Source organism: Lithobates pipiens, unplaced genomic scaffold, assembly GCF_037356315.1.
Source record: "Lithobates pipiens isolate NorthernLeopardFrog02 unplaced genomic scaffold, aLitPip1_a1.2 Scaffold_18, whole genome shotgun sequence".
Lineage (NCBI taxonomy): Eukaryota > Metazoa > Chordata > Amphibia > Anura > Ranidae > Lithobates > Lithobates pipiens.
Window position 1 is genome coordinate 252418478 of NW_027507758.1, and position 16245 is coordinate 252434722.

General features: G+C 45.3%; 2 protein-coding genes across 2 annotated transcripts in view; one reads left to right on the top strand and one right to left on the bottom strand.

Moving 5' to 3' along the window:
- The window catches only part of LOC143987785 (armadillo repeat-containing protein 1-like), a 36933-nt gene extending 26511 nt beyond the window's left edge, over positions 1-10422 (bottom strand). Inside the window, exons 1-3 of the mRNA XM_077486805.1 lie at positions 10169-10422; positions 6110-6201; positions 3337-3517 (exon numbers count right to left, since the gene is read on the bottom strand). Coding sequence (XP_077342931.1) covers positions 3337-3517; positions 6110-6201; positions 10169-10318 — 423 coding nt within the window. The 5' untranslated portion in view covers positions 10319-10422. The remainder of the gene's footprint in view (positions 1-3336; positions 3518-6109; positions 6202-10168) is intronic.
- Positions 10423-10490: 68 nt separating this feature from the next.
- Positions 10491-16245, top strand: part of MTFR2 (mitochondrial fission regulator 2) — a 34023-nt gene continuing 28268 nt past the window's right edge. Inside the window, exons 1-2 of the mRNA XM_077486806.1 lie at positions 10491-10593; positions 11260-11384. Coding sequence (XP_077342932.1) covers positions 10503-10593; positions 11260-11384 — 216 coding nt within the window. The 5' untranslated portion in view covers positions 10491-10502. The remainder of the gene's footprint in view (positions 10594-11259; positions 11385-16245) is intronic.

Consider the following 16245-nt stretch of genomic DNA (forward strand, 5'->3'; position numbering starts at 1 on the left):
TACCACGCCCCCCAAACTGCAAATGTAAATTAACCCTTACCGTTCTGAGCTCCCCATAACAACGTTTTCACACTGATGTACTATGGTTTACCTGCACTGCAGTGCATCTGCAACTTTCCTCGGTTAGCTTCGCCATAGATTATTATGATATCTGGTAGGTGTGGTACGCTTCTGAAAGCACACCAAAACCCCTGCATTCAGGAATTTTGAACAAACCCAGTTTTGAGTAAACCACAGCACATTAATGCGAAAGAAGTCCTATACTATTATGACAAGTGTTTTGCTTCACACTGACCTGAAGATCTCTTCTTTCCTGCTGCTGGCACCACTCTGGAGACCACTAGGTGGGATAAGAGGTGGAGTACAGTTGGAAACACAACATGGGACAGGAGCCAGCACTACAGAGGAGGCATTGGCTTATGTGGCTCTTGCTCTCTACTACAGCCCCAGCTTTACAAGCAATCCCCCTGCATTGCTCTCTGTTTAATGCTCTGGAATGGTGGGTCAGCAAGCCCGGACTGCAATCTACAGGTTGCTAATCCCCGATCTATGGGAACACGTACAGTGGTGTGAATTATTTTCTCTCTCATCCATTGGAGGACACAGGAATTCAGACATCTGCAAGAGGACTGACCACTAGCAAACAGAAAAACTGTAAGTTAGCCCCCATATAACCCCTCCTCTGACCAATGTCTCAGTTTTTTTCTACTGTCCCAGGAGGATTTACACCTGCTGTTCTGCTTTATTTGGGAGTCTAAACCAATTTTTTGCTAGCCTTTTTTCTTCGACCTTGTTTATGGACTTCTTTTATTGGCTTCAATTAAGATTGCTTACTGCACCGTTGCTTGAGCTACTCTCTACATAGCATTTATCTGGATAGACTGTTTCTTAACATAATTTTGAACTGTTGTAAACAAAGCCTACGGGACTGAACGTGTGGGGATAGCCTGATATGTGACCTTCAGCCACTGGGTTCTGTATTGTAGTGCTCCTAAAGTGCTTTCCAGGTCCAGAGCCGTGCCATAGCCCAAGGGTATTGCCTGCTCTCTAAAAGCTCACTTTGTAAGGTCGTTCAGGCTGAAGCAGCCTACCTCATTATTGCTCACTGGGTGAAACGTTGTGTGTCCCGGATCCTGCCTTTTGGTGTAGTGAAAGCACAGTCCCATTGCTGCTCCTGTTTGCAAGCACCACTTAGTCGCTTTGTCAGCACTAGCTGCCTAGGTGCGCAGGTACGTAAAGCCTTGCCTCGGACCTTGGGACTAGCTCCAATACCACTACATGGAAGTAACATGCTTGCACATAAACACGGAGCAGACAGCCCCGCTGCTATTGATCCCATCTCCTACTGCCCAGACTACTGAATATTCAATTAGGGTCTTTTTTGGCTCCAGCACCATCCTCTGCAAAGTCCATCTCTGATCTGCCTTCAGTTTAGGCACTGCTCCCTTTGACCATTGCCAACTCTGATTCTAAATCTCTCTTTGGAGCCACAGATGCGGCAGCTCACAAAGCACCTTTTTTCACATCCTGTGGTCTTGCCTGGTGATCCAGTGTTACTGGTCTCACATTGTCAGATTTATTCACGACAAAATGGGATCGCCTCTGACGTTATGCCCCAAACAATGCCTTCTGGGAGTTTTTCCCGATCCGGATTCGGACAAGTACCACAAGATATTTTTGCACGAATCTCTATTTATGGCTAGGTTACTGGGGGCGAGAAAGTGGCTACAAGTCCAGCCCCCCACGCCTCAGGAGTGGGTGGCTGCGATTAATAATGTACTCCCATATAAGAAAGAACTTTATGCCCATAGGGGTTGTCAGTCTAAATACGCTAAAGTTTGGGACGCATGGTTGAATGATGCCGCCACGTGCAATGAGCTTCCCTCGTAGGAGCTAGGTGATCCAGAATAATTGATCCAGAGGGGGTCGGGACTGCACTGCGAAACGATGGCACTGCAATGTGCATTTTCTTGGTAGAACTGGGGGTCCCCTGATGTAATGCTCCACTAGTTTACCCCTGTGGACTTGCTTCCCCTGCTATATTTTTTTTTCTTTCTTAGTTTTTCTGTTTCTTACTCGTGTTGATATATTGGGGACCCGCGCCCCCCCTGCCACACAGCATGTATTCTCCTTAATTGTCTCGCTGTCATAATATCTGTACTAACCATTGTCTGTACATCCTTTTTGGTTGTTTTCAATAAACCCCCACGTTATTTGTAAAAAAAAATCTCTCTTTGGAGACTGTTGGGAGATTTTTGAGGCACTGCGGTCTCCTGCTGTCACCACAGAATTACAAGAGGTTTTTTTTTTATTTGTGCATTGCCTACTACCATGCACATAAAGGAGCACCCTGCTGCCTACAACCTTGGGTATGTTAGAGCTCCTTAAAGTGGAGGGAGGATGGGAGGGAGGAAAGAAGGAAAAAAAGAAGGAAGGAAAGGAAGGAAGGAAAGGAAGGAAGGAAGGAAGGAAGGAAGGAAGGAAGGAAGGAAAGAAGGAAGGAAAGAAGGAAGGAAAGAAGGAAGGAAAGAAGGAAGGAAAGAAGGAAGGAAAGAAGGAAGGAAAGAAGGAAGGAAAGAAGGAAGGAAAGAAGGAAGGAAAGAAGGAAGGAAAGAAGGAAGGAAAGAAGGAAGGAAAGAAGGAAGGAAAGATCATTGGAAGACTAAGGCACATTGACTTTTTTCTTTTTTTAATACTTCCCCTCAATGTTAGCCTAGATGTTAGCATTTAGAGGCAAGGGCGTTTAGAGGCAGGAAAAAAAATGCCAGCACGTTCAAGAGCAGCAGTGTTTTGTCAGAAAAAACACTTGTCATGCCTAAATGCGTGTTAACTCAAGGCATGTTTAGCACTCGAGCAGTAATTTATTTCAATGACCAGAATACACTATTCTAGAAAATGAACTAATGCCCATGTGACTGATGCAACTAAAAGCATTAAAAATAAAAAAAATGCAGCTTTTGGCTTGTTTTTCATGCTGCTTTTCTACCTGCCAGTAGAGGCATTCAGGGGAGCTTGGCAGACGCCAGTGTGCATGAGGCCTTAAAAGAAAACGAATGTAGCTACCACATCCAAGAATTGGTAAACTGCAATATAAAAGGTTTTTGTTTGGATTTTAATACTGCTTTAAAGATTAACGTCAGACAAAACGTTAGTCCTTATTAGAGATATCTGTTCACTTCCTGTCCTAGGACACGTTCATTGCAACAGGAAGATTAAAAATCTCAGTGAGGGAATGAGTTTTTTACTCTATCCAAAGCTGAAGAAGTTTTGGCTGGAGCTATATCTGAATCTTCTAGGTTTCTATAAAGGAGATCCATTTTAGGACAGAGTACTTACCAGATTATCAAGCCCATGGATATGGAGTGTTATAGTTTTTGCTCTTTTGTTGGAACTTGTAATGAAGAACTGGGGTTTGCTTTTGTTACTCTTTTGTTCTGGAGTATACATTTGAACAGATGCACTTAGCAACATGTAAACGGTCTGTGCAAGTAGTTTGATATGATTATCGACATCACCGCTGAAAGGGAAAAAAAAAGGACTAAGCATTATTTCTGTTTCATACCCCATTGTACATATGAATGCGAACTGCTAACTGCCAAAAGATTTGTAAAGTTTCCACTAACTAGAACATTTAGGCTGCTTTCACACTGGGGCGGTATTCAGGCGTTACAGCGCTAAAAATAGCGCCTGTGTAGCGCCTGAAAAAAACCGGCCCCTTTCCCTCCAGTGTGAAAGCCGGAGGGCTTTCACACTGGAGCGATGCGCTGGCAGGACGGTGAAAAAAGTCCTGCTAGCCGCATCTTTGGAGCGGTGTATTCACCGCTCCTATACCGCTCCTACCCATTGAAATCAATGGGACACCGCGGCAATACCGCCGGCAAAGCGCCGCTGCAGCGGCGCTTTGTGGGCGGGTTTAACCCTTTTTCGGCCGCTAGCGGGGGTTAAAACCACCCCGCTAGCGCCCGCAGACCGCCGCTAAAACGACGGTAAAGCGCCGCTAAAAATAGCGTTGCTTTACCGCCGACGCCGCTCTCGCCCCAGTGTGAAAGCAGCCTTACACAGAAAGATTTGGGGGTCCTTTTTTTAAGATGATTGCAAAATGAGCAAACAGTGTGACCAGGCAGTGGGAAAAGCGATTAGAATTCTAGGAAGCATCACTAGAGGGATCACCTGGAGGAGGGAGGAGATTCCGAAACCTCTATATAGATATTTAGTGAGACCTCTTTTAGAATACTGTGTCCAGTTCTGGAGACCTCTCTTACAAAAATATATTGATAAAATAAAAGACCAGAGACGGGTAACAAAAATGGTGAAAGGTTTGGGGGATAAAACATACTGAGAACGACTTCAGGAACCTAATATGTACAGTTTGGAGGAAAGAAGGGAAAGAGGAGACATAATTGAAACCTTTAAATACATCAAGGGGGATGAACAAAGTTCAAGAGGGCAGTTTTTTTCAATATAAAATCAAGAAAACGGGGTCATGACCTCAAAATAACTGGAGGAAAGTTCAAAACTAATCTTAGAAAGTATTATTTTACTGAAAGAGTAGTTGATGCTTGGAATAAACTTCCAGTAGAGGTAGTGAGCCAGTCAACAGTAAATGGCTTCAAACATGCTTCCATTAATTTATTACTAATAATAACAATAATTTAAATGGTCCCTGTTCACATCTGAGCATTTTGTAGCCTGAAGAAAAACACATGAAGCTCAAAAAAGTACACAAGCTTCTTTTTGGGTAGATTACAGGCAGTTTTCTTCTTTTTATACTGGTGACCTTTTGACCTGTGCAAAACCGCAGCAAAAAACACGCAAATATCTGCCTGAGAACGAAATGCTCAGGCGTGAATGCAGCCTAAAATCTAACAGAAATGCCTTCCTGTGTCCCACAATGGACTCGGGAAATTAAGGATTTTTGCCCTACCAATAAAATCACTTCCCTGGATTACTGTACACTGGTAGAGAAGGGTGAAATAATGCAGGGCCCGGGGATGAAGATTTTGGATTGTCATATCTGTGCAATGAAGTGCCACCAAAAAAAAGCTGCCAATAAGATGGAGTCGTCCTTTGTAGTATATCACCAAATATTCTACAGAAATGTTCTAAACTATACAGGGCTGCAACTAACGATTATTTTCATAATCGATTATTGTTTCGATTAATCGGTTAATAACCTTAAAAAAAAAAAAAAAAAGTGGGTCAAATTGACGTTCATTTTCAACCACAGTGACGGGAAAATTTGGAAATAATAGAAAACGTCTTCGTCAAAGGAATTTTCAGACAGTGTATGTGTTTTTTGTTCAGAAATGAAGTATAAAATTTCAAACAAAATTCTTTCATTCAGCGAATGTACAAAGATTTTTCATCTGAATATTCTCACCTGAAAATTGATCCGTGTGGCCAGCTAAGGCTCGGTACACGCCTATGCAGTTTTTGCTTTTGATCTGTTTCTGCAGTGCTTTTTTGCTGTACGTTTTGATTTTTGCGCACGTGATTATACGGCAATTTGCGCTTTTGGCTTTTTTTTTGGGCAGATTAAAAAACACAAATTGCTGCAAAAAACGCATTACATTCTTTTCTGCAGCTTCTCCATTGAAGTATATTGAACCAAAAAAAAAGCACAGTTTTGCGTTAAAAGTCCCTGATCCTTTCCAAATATGCAGCGGCTGAAAAAAAGCACAGATTTGAAGTGTCCCATAGGAAACCATGAAAATGAACTGTAGTGCGTTTCTGCAAAAAGCACCAATAAACATACAGATGTGAACCAGGCCTAAGACGTTTAGTAACATAATGGGGTTAAAAAGACTAAAATTAGCCCTTTATAGTACAAAAAAAGCAGATAATCACTACTGGAAGGGGTTAATTTTTTACTGTAGAACAGTGAAAGTAATATTTACAGTAGTGATTATATTTTTGTATTATAAAGGGCTCATTTTAGTTTTTTTTTTAACCCCATTATATTACTGGCCGATTAATCGATTATGAAAATAGTAATCAATTAATTTCATAATCGATTAGTTGTTGATTAATCGATTTGTTGTTTCAGCCCTAAAACTATATGGCATATTCAGAACTAATTGAATATAAAAACACAATCAACCCAACTTACCGGTTTCTTATATTCTCCAAACTCACCATCATACCAAGTTCACGCCTCATAATTTCACAGTGATTGGTATTCTCACATAAATAGCGAATAGTCTATTTTGTGAAAAAAATAAAATAAAAGACAACATTTTAAATAAAAGCACTAATGTGAAAAAGGTCTTATAGCACATAATAAAAATCTGCATTTAAGGTCTAAAATTTGGGTCACTAGTGTTTGCAGAACTGACTACATGGAAAGAACAGAACTGGATGCCTTTATTTGAGCTGCAGCAAAGATACGTCATTTCTAACAGAATTAGGCCTATTACCCTCTCCATAAGGCTCGGTTCACACAGGGGCGACTTGTCCAGGCGACTTAGCCGCCTGACAAGTCGCGCTCCGTTCTGTACTATGGAACCGTTCTAATAGGAGCGACTCAAGTCGCTCCGACTTAGAAAAAGGTTCCTGTACTACTTTTGGGGCGACTTCAGGCGACTTGCATTGACTTCTATACAGAAGTCGTTTTGCAAGTCGCCGCTGAAGTCGTTTGCAGGTCGCGTCTGTGAGTCACGCTGCAAGTCGTGCCACCCCTGTGTGAACCGAGCATAAGACTGCCTCGGGGTAAGTAATTAAATGAATGAAATAGGGGAAAGCAGTCAGAGAAGTTCAGATACAGTGAGGGGGAAAAAAGTATGCGATCCCCTGATGATTTTGTACATTTGCCCGCTGACAAGGAAATGATCAGTCTATAATTTTAATGGTAGGTTTATTTTAACAGCGAGAGAGACAGAATAATATCAAAAATATCCAGAAAGACGCATTTAAAAAAAGTCAAATTGATTTGCATTTAATGGAGTGAAATAAAATATGTAGCAAGGTCCCAGGCCTCCTTTGATCTAATGAGGACCTCCAGGGCCAGATATAGCCGACATCTTTCTGTATGTAGAGGGTTGGGAGGCATGGTGGGTAGTTGGTAAAGTTATAAGGCGCCAGACACTTCTTGGATGCAAAAGTTTCTCTTAACCACTTCAGCCCTGGAAGAATTTACCCCCTTCCTGACAGAGCACTTTTTGCGATTCGGCACTGCGTCGCTTTAACTGACAACTGCACGGTTGTGCGACATTGTACCCAAACAAAATTGACGTTCTTTTTTTTACCCACAAATAGAGCTTTCTTTTGGTGGTATTTGATCGACTCTGTTTTTATTTTTTGCGCTATAAAACAAAAAAATAGCGACAATTTTGAAAAAACGCATCCTTTTTTACTTTTTGCTATAATAAATATCCCCTAAAAATATATAAAAAAAACACTTTTTCCCCCAGTTTAGCCGATATGTAATCTTCTACATATTTTTGGTAAAAAAAAATATATATATATATATATATATCGCAATAACCGTATATTGATTGGTTTGCGCAAAAGTAATAGCGTCTACAAAATAGGGGCTAGATTTATATCATTTTTATTATTTCCTTTTTTTTTTTGTAATGGCAGCGATCTACGATTTTTATCGGGACTGCAACATTATGGTGGACACATTGGACATTTTTTTTTACACTATTTTGGGACCATTGTCATTTATACAGCGATCAATGCTATAAAAATGCACTGATTAATGTGTAAATTACACTGGCAGTGAAGGGGTTAACCACTAGGGGCCGTGAAGGGGTTAAGTGTGTCCTAGGGAGTGATTCTAACTGTTAGGAGGCTGGGCTTCAACACACAGGACAGTGATCACTGCGCCCGATGACAGATTGCTGTGATCACTGTCTTGTCACTAGGCAGAACGGGGAAATGCTTTGTTTACAAAAGAATCTCCCCATTCTTCCTCTCCGTGACACAATTGGGGACACCCAGCATGCTAGGTACTTCTTACCTGTACCCCCTTTTGTCTTCCAGTGCCATTCTGGCAATGTAAATTGGCGTGCGCTGGTCGGCAAACGGTTAACAGACCTTTTTTGGGGGGAGAGAGGGTTAGGGCCAGGACACCCTTAGGTAGTTGCAAGATTAATTGGCAGACTCAGCGACTTCAATAGGAGAACAGCCATGCAGGGAAAGGCATCCAGCAATACGCCACATCTGCATGTGTAGGACTGCTGTCTCCTGTGGCAGCTAGGAGGGGCGCATCTTCAGTGGTCTCACGATTTGTGTACGATTATCATGGGAACGGTTCGATTCGATTCCACGATGCATCATGATTACTGCCGATAGTTTTCATCAACAAATTCAAGCAGTCAGGAGAACTGAAGGATGGAGGAGTTTGGGGATAGGGAAGGAGAAATCCATGAATAGGAAAGGAAGGAAGGAGGAATCCATGTGTAGGAAAGAGGAATCCATGAGTAGGAAGGAAGGGAGTCTGGGGATAGGGAAGAAGGAAGGAGGAATCCATGGAAAGGAATGGAAAGGAGGAATCCATGGAAAGGAATGGAAAGGAGGAATCCATGGAAAGGAATGGAAAGGAGGAATCCATGAATAGGAAAATAATAAATTGCAGCTACTGTGCCCAAACTCTGCCACTGCGCCCTCAAACTCTGCCAGTGACACCCTGCTCACATCTCCTCTAATAGTATATACTGTACAGTACACCTCCTCTAATAGTATATACAGTATATCTCTTCTGTCTGTTATTCTCAGAGTGAATTCAATATTTTGCTCCCTAACCATGTAGTTGGTTGTTTATAGTTACCACTACATAGAGATATTTAATAATAAATCTCCCTTTAAAAAAAAAAAAAAAAAACCCCTTTACACGTTAACTAAATTATACACCACACTTTTTTTAAGGTTATTAACCGATTAATCGAGACAATAATCAGCCAAATAATCGATTATGAAAATAATCAATAGTTGCAGACCTACAAAGTATGTATACAAGGAGCATATATATGTATGGCTGGGGGCAGGCATGTACTGCCCATCGGGACTACTGGGAGTTTCCCGGTGGGCCGATGGCTCAGGGGGCCACTCTGATGTAAGGGGGCTGCTGATGGGACGCTCTGATGTAAGGGGGCTGCTGATGGGACACTCTGATGTAAGGGGGCTGCTGATGGGACACTCTGATGTAAGGGGGTGCTGATGGGACACTCTGATGTAAGGGGGCTGCTGATGGGACACTCTGATGTAAGGGGGCTGCTGATGGGACACTCTGATGTAAGGGGGCTGCTGATGGGACACTCTGATGTAAGGGGGCTGCTGATGGGACACTCTGATGTAAGTGGGCTGCTGATGGGACACTCTGATGTAAGTGGGCTGCTGATGGGACACTCTGATGTAAGGGGGCTGCTGATGGGACACTCTGATGTAAGGGGGCTGCTGATGGGACACTCTGATGTAAGGGGGCTGCTGATGGGACACTCTGATGTAAGGGGGCTGCTGATGGGACACTCTGATGTAAGGGGGCTGCTGATGGGACACTCTGATGTAAGGGGGCTGCTGATGGGACACTCTGATGTAAGGGGGTGCTCATGGGACACTCTGATGTAAGGGGGTGCTCATGGGACACTCTGATGTAAGGGGGTGCTCATGGGACACTCTGATGTAAGGGGGTGCTCATGGGACACTCTGATGTAAGGGGGTGCTCATGGGACACTCTGATGTAAGGGGGTGCTCATGGGACACTCTGATGTAAGGGGGTGCTCATGGGACACTCTGATGTAAGGGGGTGCTCATGGGACACTCTGATGTAAGGGGGTGCTCATGGGACACTCTGATGTAAGGGGGTGCTCATGGGACACTCAAAATGTAAGGGGGTGCTCATGGGACACTCAAAATGTAAGGGGGCCAGTCTGGATGAAGTCCAGGGCCAAATTTCTGTTACAGTCCAGCGCTGACTGGGGGGTGTGGCATGCCTTGACCACTCACGATTGGCCTAGTATAGGTGACAGCTCCCAGGTAGGTTCACTTAGGTAGGTTGAAGCTGTGATCTGAGCTGATCCCTAGTCACCACAATGATATCTGCACTCCTGACTTGTAGCACTGGGGTGACTGGCTCCACCCCCCAAACCTTGGGGACAAGGAGTGATGTGACTGTACATTGTATATAAAAATATCCCCTATTCCCGCACCATGCCGCTTCCCTGACCTGCAAAGCGCCCTCCACAACAGCTCCATCCTGGTGACTGAGAAGGAGGATGAGCCCCGCCAGGCAGCTCTTATCACTGACGATACCGGCTCTATTCCGGGGTTCGGCCGCCAGGCTCCTCAGATGGCTGACCACAGACACAGGATCCATTGTACGGATAGAACTGTCCTGTCAGGTATCAGTAATTCTGCACCCGTACAGCGACACCAACCGTTACCTGTCCCAATGTGCGAGGGTACTGTCGGTTGATTGGTTCCTTCCGCCGTCACATGATCACCCAGAGCTCAGCTACCCAATCAGGGTTCAGCATTTGATCTCGCGGCGCTGAGTTTGAATGGGTCTCGTGCTACTTCCTGTTCTGCAGAGAGCTGAGAGCAGCACGGAGGGTCCGTCATATACAGAGCGAGGGGGAGCTGCCAGTGCAGGTAAGTGGTCACCGTACAGTATGTGTCCTCCACTGGCCGCACTATACGCTTCTCTGATAACCTCAGCACACTTACCTTCTAGTATATTCTATTCCAGCTTATAAAGCTGGACTGTGACAAAAATTGCAGTGCCCCTCCCCAAGGTTGCAGGGGTTGAATGTTGTTTTTTAGCCTCGGTTCACATTAGATGCAGTGCAAATTCACAACCGATTCCGCACCGCATCAAAATCGCAACCCGTTCACGTGAGCCGATTGCAAAGTGTATGTTAAGTTAATAACACCATGCAATCGGTTTGCAAAACGCAGTTTGAATTGCAGAATCGGAGACACCTATACAATCCAATTCAGGTGGTAAAAAAAAGGGGGGTAGCCTAGGTTCATACTAGATGCAGTGTCAGCACCGCATCTAAATCACATCCTGTCCATGCAAACCAATTGCAGAGTGTATGTTAAAGCTCGAAAGTGGGACTTTCGCTTATCTGTCTCCTTCCCCTCTCTGGTGCCACATTTAGCATCTTTCAGATGTGGGTTTATGTCTGTGCTCTTTAATGCATGCTGTGGGTAATAACTGACTTCTTTCAGCCTTGATTATGCATTATTCTCTGTCTGCTCCTACTGTTGGTGTTCAGTAATTTGTAACGTTTCATACTATTGACATTTTTTCAGAAGAAACACAGAATGTGAAGACCCTCAAAGTTTTTTTGGCAAGTCTTCCTCTAGATAATGAAATGTCTCTTCTTCTGGAGTTTATTAGACAGCTTTTAGAGTACCTGGGAATTCCATCCGATAGGGTAAGTATAGTTTTCTCAAAGACGTAAACATGACTGCAATTGTATATTAAACATTTACCTAAACAAAGTAAGCTGTGCTCAGATAAGGCAAGCAGAGGGCTTATCACCAATCCCTGTGGGCTCCCTCCAGCTGATCTTTTCCCTGTTGCGGACTCCTTGTTCTGTAGTGTGTCCCTGTATGTAAGTAGCCATCCTAGTAGAGGTAGAGCTTTGCTGCTTCATGTTAGAGCTCCTCACCCCAATTACTGGGGATCTGATGATTCTATGTATTAAAGCAGAGTTCCAGCGTTTTTGTTATTATTCATTTTTTTTGTCACCAGCTACAAATACGGCAGCTGCTGACTTTTAAAATATGGACACTTGCCTGTCCAGTGCACCCGCGATGTCGGCACCCGAAGCTGATCTATCCCTTGGCTCTCAGGTGCTGCTGCCACCATCCTCGGTAAGGGAATCAGGAGGTGAAGCATTCCAGCTTCACTTCCTGGTTCCCTACTGCACATTGGCAAGTCGCACTGCGCTATCCCACTGGTCCCTGATGTTTTATGGGTCTGTGTGTATCCCAGAATACAGCGGGGGTGGCATAGATACCTGTGGGTGGCTCGGGTATCCATGCTCGGAAGTGGGAGCAAAATACCTATATTAGACAGGTATTACCTCCCCCCCGAAAGTGCCAAATGTAACACCGGAGGGGGGGGGGACTGGAAAAGTTGAAGTTCCATTTTTGGGTGGAACTTCGGTTTAAGGTAAAAAAAAAAAAAAAAAAAAAACTTCTGTGCCAGAGCATCCCCCTTTATACCTACGTAAGCCTCATTTTAGTGCTGTACACAAAAGTAGCACCAGTCTCTCTCTCCCCACAGGTCAGATTGATAGTAGCAGGAGCCATTGGCTTCTGTTGCTATCAATAAAATTATGTGATGTGTCTATAGATTTAGACAGGGCAGTTGGAGATTTAGCCCACATGAGTGCCTCCATAGTAAGTGTTTTTCTCTGGTGGGCACTTGCTGAAGAAGAGGAGCCAGGAGTGCCGGCGGGAGACCCCAGAAGAAGAAGATTGAGACTACTCTGTGTAAAACTATTATACAGAGCAGGCAAGTATGAGATGTTTTGTAAAGCTTCAAATAAAAAATAATAATTATTAAAATAATCCTTTTTAAGGGGGTTGTAAACCTTTGTGTTTTAAAAAAAAATAAACCGGTCATACTTGCCTCCACTGTGCAGTTCCGATTATCCTCTTCTGGGGTCCCTCAGTGGCGCTTCTGGCTCCTCCCTGCATCTAAGGTCCACATTGGAGAAGCACTCTGCTTGGTGGACACCTGTGCGGGCACGCTTCCGAGTCACACAAATGTGTCCATCCACACAGAATGCAGGACATGGTGCCCCATCATTGGATTTGATTGACAGCAGCGGGAGCCAATGGCTGCGCTGCTATCTATCCGATCAGGTCACGAGACACCAACTAGAGCTGGTGTGCTCGTTACTGGCCGGAGAAGGATCGGGGTCAGGTAAGTAAAACGGGGGCTCTGGGGGGCTGCAGCACCACAGAAGGTTTTTTACCTTAATGCATAGAATGAATTAAGGTGAAAAACTTTGAAGGTTTACAACCCCTTTTAAGCTTTGCTGACTTCCATCATCCAATCACGTACAAGTAAAACTTGTTTTTTCCCTAAAGATTTTCCTTGCATGTGATTAGGTATCCTTTGGAAAATTGGTTTCTACCCTATTCAGTAAGCTAAAGAACAATTTTCATGCTAAGTGAACAGCCTGTTTGCCTTTAGTAAACCAAGCATATTGTGTGTGTGTGTGTGTGTGGCCCTTTTTTTTTTAATATCTGGGGACATGTGTGAAGCCCACTATATCTGCTACAATATTTTATTGTTCATCTTTTATTCAACAAATCTTTCTCTTTTGTTCATTGATGGACACAGTTCTAGTAATCTTGACCATAGGGTTACTAAGCCACCTTCAGGAGAGGACTAGGCAGAACATGTAATAATACATGTGAAAAACAACAGAACTTTACAGTTCCGCCCAGGGGGCGGTCCCTCTGGTAATAACCCCTCAGCCTGCTTCCTGCAGCTCTGTTTTTTTCTGCTTAGTGAAGAAGGACCTAGGCTCCCTGCCGGGACCATCGGTCCTGGGGATTTTTTTCTGTTTTTGCCTTTTTGTGCAAGAGCTTAAGATCTCGTGATCTGCTATCAACAGTCAGCTGGGTAACAGGCTGGATAATATAGATCCTTGTAGTCTCCCCAGCCTGGCCATCGAGTCTGTGCAGACCCTAGCTACGCGCTGGGTCGGCCACGACATGCCCCTCGGGCTCTAGGGGTGGCCGGTGAGCGCAATGTTTTAGGGCACACATATGACCGGACTATAGATGTCTTTGTCACGGTGTGCCGTGGCCAGCTGCCACCCCGTACTGCTTGGGTGTGGTTCTGTGATGGGATGTCCCCAGCTCTCCTGGATGGTAAGTACAGCTCTTCCTGCCTCGGTGGGACAGAGCAGCTGGGCATTCCCTGGGAAGTCTGTTAGGAAGTCCCTCTCCTCCCTTTTTTCTCTCCCTGACCCTATTTTACCTTTTTTTTATATTACTTTTTTTATTCAAGTGGTTGTAAACCCTTACAAACCACGTTGACCTACAGGTAAGCCTAGATTAAGGCTTACCTGTAGGTCCAAGAAATATCTCCTAAACCTATACGGTTTAGGAGATATTTACCTGAAGACAGCCACCGCTGTCTACAGCGCACTGGGCAGGCCGCAGATCGCGGCGATATGCCGCTCGTGTCGGCTCCCATGCGCAGGAGTGACATAATCGCGGCTCCAGCGAATCACAGCGCCGGAGCAGTGAGACCCAGAAGTCGCTCCGGGATACATGGCAGCGGCGAAGAGGAAGATGGAGGACCGCTTCGGGGGGGCTTCGTTCTCAGGTAAGTTATTCATAATGAGCTAGTATACTATGCATACTAGCTCATTATGCCTTTGCCTTACAGGGTGTGTTTTTTTTTTTTTTTGTTTTGTTTTTTTACTTTACTTCCTCTTTAAGAATGTCACAGGTGGGAAGAGAACCTTGCTCCCACAGTTCAGGAAGAGTAAGGAGTCACACCGCAGGCAAGGGCCCTCGGTTTCCGCTCAAAAGAGGCTTTTTCGTCCACCCGGGACTTCAGCAAAACGCTCCCAGTCCGACAGGGCAACTACTGCTGGACTTGCAAGCCTAACAAGCGGAGCAAAAGTGCTACCGCATGAAGGTTTGCCTCTGCCCGTCACTCGGGTGGGGGGTCGCCTTTGGGAATTTGCAGCCCAGTGGGCCTCTCAGCTGTCCGACCAATGGGTCTGCAAACTGATTTCATCGGGCTACAAGATAGAGTTCCTCTCTTGGCCACCAAACAGATTCTTCCCCTCCAGCATACCCTTACTCGCGGCTCGCTGGGAGGCCCTGTTTGGCGCAGTAAGGGACCTGCTAAGCCGTGGGGTGATAGTGCCTGTTCCAGAAACTGAAAGGTTTCAGGGGTTCTATTCCAATCTGTTTGTAGTCCCAAAAAGGAAGGGGGTATGTCCAATCTTGGACCTGAAGGCCTCAAATGCTTTGTGAAAGTACAGAGGTTCAGAATGGAATCAGTTTACTCCGTAGTCGCTGCAATCCGTCAGGGGGACTCCTGGCATCTTTGGACATCCAGGACGAGTACTTGCATATACCTCAGACATCTGAGGTTTCTGCGATTTGCAGTGGGGGAAGACCACTATCAGTTTGTGGCTCTCCCCTTTGAATTCGCTTCAGCACCCCCGAGTCTTTACCAAGGTGGTATTGGCTCCCAATCGTGGGTGGGATCGCAATCGTGGGTTATCTAGACGATCTCCTGAGATTAGCTTCCGCCTCAGAATTAAGGGATAATGTGGCGATCACCATGCAAACCCTGCAGGAATTTGGGTCAGTGTTGAACCTTCAGAAAGTTGGTTCTTGTGCCGATACAATGCCTGGAGTACCTAGGCTTACTGCTGGACTCCCTGGAAGCGAGAGTGTTACTTCCTTCAGACAAACTGAAGACTCTCAGAGCCGTGGTGAAGCTGTTGATGAACCACAGGTGGTCGCTTCTGCATGCAAGTCCTGGGCCTCATGGTGTCCTCCTTCGAGGTGGTACCGTACGCCCAATTTCACACCAGAGTCTTGCAGAAGGAGATATTGGAAAAATGGGACAAATCCCTGTTATCACTGGATCGACAGATTCAGATGAGCCAGTTAGTCAGGGACTCTCCTTCGGTCCGGGAAGTCATTCATACTTCTTCATTGGACAGTGATCACAATGAACGCCAGCCTGATCGGCTGGGGTGGAGTACTGGGAGTACAGTCGACCCAGGGCCTCTGGTCGAGGGAGGAATCCCAGTTGCCGATCAATGTGCTTGATCTTCGAGTGATCAGGCTATGCCTGTCCACATGGTTGATGAGACTACGAGGATGTCCGATCAGGATCCAGTCAGACAACGCCACGACGGTGGCATATGTCAACCATCAAGGAGGAACAAGAAGCTTGGCTGCAGCACGGGAGGTCGTTCACATCCTTCGGTGGGCAGAGCGGCATGTACAGACCCTGTCGGCCATATACATCCTGGGAGTAGAAAACTGGCAGGAGGACTATCTAAGTCTCCAGATGCTGGACCCAGGGGAGTGGTCATTGCATCCGGAGGTGTTCAGGCTTCTTTGCCTGCAGTGGGGCACACCAGATGTGGATCTCCTGGCCTCTCGGCTCAATCTAAAGGTGCGGAGGTTCATGTCTAGGACAAGAGATCCTTGGGCGGACGCGTCAGGTGCATTGGTGGCTCCATGGGAGCAGGACCGGCTGATTTACGCTTTTCCTCCGCTCAAACTGTTACC